This window comes from Sander lucioperca, chromosome 11 (genome assembly GCF_008315115.2).
Source record: "Sander lucioperca isolate FBNREF2018 chromosome 11, SLUC_FBN_1.2, whole genome shotgun sequence".
In the NCBI taxonomy this organism is placed as follows: domain Eukaryota; kingdom Metazoa; phylum Chordata; class Actinopteri; order Perciformes; family Percidae; genus Sander; species Sander lucioperca.
In genome coordinates this window covers 40,402,345-40,409,844 of record NC_050183.1, presented here as the reverse complement: position 1 = coordinate 40,409,844, position 7,500 = coordinate 40,402,345, and the positions used below count along the sequence as shown (strand labels likewise).

At 43.8% G+C, this 7,500-nt stretch overlaps 1 protein-coding gene across 2 annotated transcripts in view; it reads right to left on the bottom strand.

Moving 5' to 3' along the window:
• The window catches only part of dph5 (diphthamide biosynthesis 5), a 12,265-nt gene that overhangs the window by 3,093 nt on the left and 1,672 nt on the right, over positions 1-7,500 (bottom strand). For both annotated transcript variants that reach the window (XM_036007245.1, XM_031312028.2), the window contains exons 3-4: positions 3,546-3,654; positions 617-737 (exon numbers count right to left, since the gene is read on the bottom strand). In XM_036007245.1, coding sequence (XP_035863138.1) covers positions 617-737; positions 3,546-3,654 — 230 coding nt within the window. The remainder of the gene's footprint in view (positions 1-616; positions 738-3,545; positions 3,655-7,500) is intronic.

Genomic DNA, 7,500 nt, shown 5'->3' with positions numbered 1-7,500 from the left:
GGACATTTTAAAGGCAGACTAACAGGTCTTTGAGGGTCAGAATTCTAGCTGATAGACAGGTGTTCAAATACTTATTTGCAGCTGTATTATACAAATAAATAGTTAAAAAATCATATATTGTGATTTCTGGATTTTCTTTTTTAGATTATGTCTCTCACAGTGGACATGCTCCTACGATGACAATTTCAGACCCTCCATGATTTCTAAGTGGGAGAACTTGCAAAATAGCAGGGTGTTCAAATACTTATTTTCCTCACTGTACATACATACACACATACATATATACATACATATATATATACACACACACACATACACATATATATATATATATATATATATATATATACACATATATATATATATACACATACATATATATATATATATATATACATATATATATATATATATATATATATACATATATATATATATACATATATATATATATATAGTGATGGATGAGTGTCTGTGTGTTTACGCTCCTTTATTTCCTCGAATAAATATTAAAAACCAGCTGAGACTCAGAGCTCATTACACACACAGTCACCAGCAGGTTAGTTTGGGGGGGGGGTCCCAGGGGTGTGTGTGTGTGTGTGTGTGTGTGTCTCACCCAGCAGACAGAGTGTGTGTAGTCCAGCTGTTCTGTTTTTACAGATTTTGTCGTAGAAGCTCTCCGGTCTCCACGTCTCCGTCCAAAACACCAACGACACCGTCTCCCCGAAATTATACAGCTGAGACACACACACACACACACACAAAGATACACACACACACACACACACACACAAAGATACACACACACACACACACACACACACACACAAAGATACACACAGACACACACACAAAGACACGCACACACAGAGAGACACACACACACACACACAGTTTCTCAGTTTGTGTTCAGGTTATAAAGTCCTCCCCCCCTCTGTGTATAGTTATAAGAAAGCGTCATGTTGGGAGGGGGCGTGTCCCACAGGGGGAGCAGACAGCTCATTTGCATATCCCGCCCCTCATTAGCATATTAACGACCTCCCAGTGGAGAAGGCTGCCCACTCTGCCGTTAGCATTAATGCTAATGTGTGTGTGTGGACAGCTGGGTGCTGCTCTCTGATTGGCTGCTGCTCTGACAGCTCAGTTATTGATGACTGTGATTAATGATGTCATCAGCAGATGGGACACAGAGACAGCTGATCCTAAAAACAGCCAAACTCAAATATCTTTCACATCGTTAAGATGTCAACGTGAGAGGAAACACGAGTTCATCTTCAACGTTATTGTCACTTTGGGACATTTTTCATGTTTGTTTTCAATGTGTTTGTCACTTTGTTCAACGTTTTTTTTGACATTTTTCTTCAACATGAGAGACCTCCAACATCTCAAAAACTACATTGAGCATATATATATATTTAACTATATATTTTTCTATATCACTTTCTTTCTTAAAATATTCACTTTGTCTAAAAAATGCCGACTTTTTTCTCAAAAGAGTTTTCTTTCCATTATGTATGATCCATGCACCCTTTTCCAGTTCTATATTTGGTGAAATCAAACCCTGTGGATAGTCTTAATGAAGCGTCCCAGGACGCTACATTTTTTTTTTTTGACACAAAATATTTTTTTGACGCAAAATACTTTTTTGGACAAAATATTTTTTTGGAATCAAAATTTTTTTTTCAATGGTGGGGAAAGAACCCGCCCTACTCTCCCTCTGATTGGCTAGTACTCGTTGCCTGCTCTGGTGGGATTGGTTATGGTAAGAATGTCAGGGTTAGCCAATCAGGGATGAGTTCCCTAATGAATATTCATGAGTCTGATGAATATTCATTAGGGATGCAAATGATGCAAAATATAAATTTTGACGCTAAATATTTTTTTTGACACAAAATATATTCTTATATATTACATATAATTTTTTTTTTTTTCGATGGTAGGGGAAGAACCCGCCCTACTCTCCCTCTGGTTGGCTAAAACTCGTTGCCTGCTTTGGTGGGATTGGTTATGGTTAGGGTAAGAATGTCAGGGTTAGCCAATCAGGGATGAGTTCCCTAATGAATATTCATGAGTCTAATATTTTTTTGACACCAAATATATTCTTTGACGCAAAATACTTTTTTAGACAATATTTTTTGGAAGCAAAATATTTTTTTGACACAAAATATATTTTTTGACGCAAAATACTTTTTTGGGACAAAATATTTTTTTGGAAGCAAAATATTTTTGGATGCAAAATAATTTTTTTTCGTGCAAAATTTTTTTTGGACAGTAAATATTATTTTTTTTTTTCGATGGTAGGGGAAGAACCCGCCCTACTCTCCCTCTGGTTGGCTAAAACTCGTTGCCTGCTCTGGTGGGATTGGTTATGGTTAGGGTAAGAATGTCAGGGTTAGCCAATCAGGGATGAGTTCCCTAATTCATGAGTCTAATATTTTTTTGACACAAAATATTTTTTTTGAAGCAAAAAAGTTTTTTGGATGCAAAATATTTATATTTACGCTAAATATTTTTTTTTCCGCTTAATACTTTTTTGGACAAAATATTTTTTTGGACGCAAAATATTTTGTTTTTGACAAAATATATTTTTTGACGCAAAATACTTTTTTGGGACAAAATATTTTTTAGGAAGCAAAATATTTTTGGACGCAAATTAATTTTTTTTTGACAGTAAATATTTTTTTTTTTCCGATGGTAGGGGAAGAACCCGCCCTACTCGTTGCCTGCTCTGGTGGGATTAGTTATGGTTATGGTAAGAATGTCAGGGTTAGCCAATCAGGGATGAGTTCCCTAATGAATATTCATGAGTCTAATATTTTTTTGACACAAAATATTTTTTTGACACAAAATATTTTTTTGACACAAAATATTTTTTTGACACAAAATATTTTTTTTGACGCAAAAATTTTTTTTGGATGCAAAATATTAATTTTGATGCAAAATATTTTTTTTTATGCTAAATACTTTTTTGGACAAAATATTTTTTTGGACGCTAAATATTTTTTTCACGCTAAATACTTTTTTGGACAAAATATTTATTTTGACGCAAAATATTTTTTTTTGCGCAAAATGTTTTTTTCGATGGTAGGGGAAGAACCCGCCCTACTCTCCCTCTGGTTGGCTAAAACTCGTTGCCTGCTCTGGTGGGATTGGTTATGGTTAGGGTAAGAATGTCAGGGTTAGCCAATCAGGGATGAGTTCCCTAATGAATATTCATGAGTCTAATATTTTTTTGACACTAAATATTTTTATTGAGGCGAAATATTTATTTTGATGCAAAATATATTTTTTTTACGCTATATTTTTTTTTTGACACAAAATACTTTTTTGGACAAAATATTTTTTTTTACGCTGAAAATGAATTTCTTTTTTCAATGGTGGGGGAAGAACCCGCCCTACTCTCCCTCTGATTGGCTAGTACTCGTTGCCTGCTCTGGTGGGATTGGTTAGGGTAAGAATGTCAGGGTTAGCCAATCAGGGCTGAGTTCCCTAATGAATATTCATGAGTCTTCCCCTACCATCCCGCTCCCAGGACGGCGTGTTACCTGCAGGCCGCAGCAGCCCACGGCGTTCATGATGGAGGCATTGTGGATGACTTTGTACGGTATCCCAGCATGCACTGCTCTCAGCACCAGGTCGCTGTGCGTGGTGGCTCTGCAGAAACACGAAGAAACACACTAACTATACGACAATAACAATCATCAATTTACAACATTTTACTGAGATACGGTTGCTGCAGCAACAACATGTAATTTAGCTTTTACATTTATAAACAAAAGTAAATACGTCAAATTAACACGCCGACCAGACCCCCGTCACACGCCGACCAGACCCCCGTCACACGCCGACCAGACCCCCGTCACACGCCGACCAGACCGCCGTCACACGCCGACCAGACCGCCGTCACACGCCGACCAGACCGCCGTCACATGCCGACCAGACCGCCGACCAGACCGCCGTCACACGCCGACCAGACGGCCGTCACACGCCGACCAGACCGCCGTCACACGCCGACCAGACCGCCGTCACACGCCGACCAGACCGCCGTCACACGCCGACCAGACCGCCGTCACACGCCGACCAGATATCCGTCACACGCCGACCAGACCGCCGTCACACGCCGACCAGACCGCCGTCACACGCCGACCAGACCGCCGACCAGACCGCCGTCACACGCCGACCAGACGGCCGTCACACACCGACCAGACCCCCGTCACACGCCGACCAGACCCCCGTCACACACCGACCAGACCGCCGTCACACGCCGACCAGACCGCCGACCAGACCCCCGTCACACACCGACCAGACCCCCGTCACACACCGACCAGACCCCCGTCACACACCGACCAGACCGCCGTCACACACCGACCAGACCCCCGTCACACACCGACCAGACCCCCGTCACACGCCGACCAGACCGCCGTCACACGCCGACCAGACCGCCGACCAGACCGCCGTCACACACCGACCACACACCGACCAGACCCCCGTCACACGCCGACCAGACCCCCGTCACACGCCGACCAGACCCCCGTCACACGCTGACCAGACCCCCGTCACACGCCGACCAGACGGCCGTTACACACCGACCACACCGCCGTCACACGCCGACCAGACCCCCGTCACACGCTGACCAGACGGCTGTCACACGCCGACCAGATGGCCGTTACACACCGACCACACCGCCGTCACACGCCGACCAGACGGCCGTCACACACCGACCAGACGGCCGACCGTCGGCAGTAAAGCCAGTCGGTCTGGTCAGTCGGGTCCCGAGCTCCAAAAAAATGCCTCAAAACACACTGAGGAGACGCCGACTTGAGCGTACGCTCTGCTCGTGCACGAAACGTAATACGTCTCCATAGCAGCAGGCGGCGCTGCTCTGTATTGTTTCCCAGAAAATGAAAACCAGCAGCTGATTGGACGAACGCGTCACGTGGGTCTGGTTTCTCCAGAAATTCACAGCCAGACTGTCATGGCGGCTCGTTCAGAATACGATCTCATATTGGACTAAAATAGTTCACCGAAACGTGTTTCTGAAAACATTTGAAGAGAGAAATAGGCCGTGCAGTTGCTGAATCTGTCTTCATTTCAGATCAACAAAGGTCAGTTTAACAGATTTTACTCAGATGTTGAGAGACTCATCTGCTCCCCATTTCCTGGTGAGTCCCGACTGTCCTGTCTCTGACTGCCCTGTCTCTGACTGTCCTGTCTCTGACTGCCCTGTCTCTAACTGCCCTGTCTCTAACTGTCCTGTCTCTGACTGTCCTGTCTCCGACTGTCCTGTCTCCGACTGTCCTGTCTCTAACTGTCTCCGACTGCCCTGTCTCTGACTGTCCTGTCTCTAACTGCCCTGTCTCTAACTGCCCTGTCTCTGACTGTCCTGTCTCTAACTGCCCTGTCTCTAACTGCCCTGTCTCTAACTGTCCTGTCTCCGACTGTCCTGTCTCCGACTGTCCTGTCTCCGACTGTCCTGTCTCTAACTGTCTCCGACTGTCCTGTCTCCGACTGTCCTGTCTCCGACTGTCTCTGACTGTCCTGTCTCCGACTGTCCCGTCTCCGACTGTCCTGTCTCTGACTGTCCTGTCTCTAACTGTCTCTGACTGTCCTGTCTCTGACTGTCTCTGACTGTCCTGTCTCTGACTGTCTCTAACTGGCCTGTCTCTGACTGTCTCTGACTGTCCTGTCTCTGACTGTCTCTAACTGTCCTGTCTCTGACTGAACATGTCAGGTCAGCCAAAATGAAGGCCGACGGTTCCTCCAACGGCACGAACACACCGACCAGACTCGAGTCACCGACCTCGCCAGACGGCCAGACGGCTGATAATCATCTCTGTGTGTCAGCGCCCTTAGAGCGTTGGTTTTTCTACGTTTTGTTTCAGCATTTTTGACATTTTCTTTTACTGTTTCCTGTCGTTTTTCTTAAGCTTTTGACCCTTTCTGACGCTTTTTTAGCAGGTTTTTTTAACGCATTTTTCTACGTTTTCTTCAGCGTTTTTGTCGCTTAAGATTGAGATTTAATAACTTATATTATGTCCAAATCCTCAACGTTCCCCTTCCGGTATTGCTCTGGTGCCAGATGTGCGTCCCCTTCCTGTGTCTCTGTGTTGGTGTTCTAACCTCCGGCTGATTTGTGAGGACTATGGTTAACTGCTCCTCAGATCTCTGCAGGGTAAATCCAGACAGCTAGCTAGACTATCTGTCCAATCTGAGTTTTCTGTTGCACGACTAAAACTACTTTTGAACGTCCACATGTTCCACCAAAACAAGTTCCTTCCTGAGACTATTTAGCAGAGGCACCGTGGCTCCGTCCGGTGCTTAGCCCCGCCCACGATCATTGTGATTGGTTTAAAGAAATGCCAGTAAACCAGAGCAGGTTGTTCTCCCATCCAGGAATGCTGTGAGGACTAGACAGACCTTCCTCCTCAGAGCTGTGGAGGAAGGTCTGTCTATAGGAGACTACTAAAAACTTGTGTGATGTCAGCTTGTTAAATGGGAAATGTTCTAGTTTCTTCTCTCTCTCCTTCCTTTCATCTTTCCTTCCTTCTCTGCATTTATGTCATTCCCTTCCTCCTTTACAAAATTACTTCCTTCCAATCCTTCCTTATTTATTCTTCCTTGACTTTCCTTCCCTCCTTTTCTATCCTTCCCATAGCCACTATATATAACATGGACCGTCCCGTGTCTCTGGACGGAGACCAGTGAAGTCTCTTTCCCGGTGATGGCTGAGCGTTACTGAGCAGCCTCCAACTGAGCTTGAAGACGTAGATGTGACGTGAGCAACCTGTCTGAAAGTTGGAAGTCTTCTGGTAGCTGTGCCAAGAGAAATCTCAATCATTCCCAATCTAGCAGAGACGGAGAGCGTAGGTATATGTAAGGAGATAACATAGACACAGGCTAATTATTGATCACTAAAATGATAGTTAACATTAGTAATTAAACTTAAACAGCTAATGGAAGTCCAAACTGCCTGAGAGCTTCTCCTGTACTATACGGTAATTCCTCTACTATGAGACAGTAAGTCTCGTGGTTATGACCCAATCGTTAGCCTATTTTTATAAAAACGTCTGCTACGGAGCCATAACGTGAGCTACAAGGTAATGGAGCCTTTTATACATTGTTGGGCTGGGCGATATGGAGAAAATTAGATATCACAATATTCTTGACCAAATGTCTCGATATCGATATTGCGGCGATGTTCTAGGGTTGACTATTGGTGCTTTAACAAAATATCTTCACACTTAGATTTTAGATAAATAATCATCAGTAAAGTGGGGAAAAGGCAAATAATAGAACAGCTAGAACAGTCTGGTAAGTTCAGAAAAGTACATCACTTTACTGTAACCAGTGCTTCCAGAAAAATTAGTTTTTTTGTGATAGTTTTGGGCTAAAATCCTCGATTATGCGTCACGTTTTCTTAAAAACTGTGATGGAATATGCGGGATATTGATGCAATTTTATGCGATGAAATTGCGGGAACTTTTTAAAACTGTGGTTCCA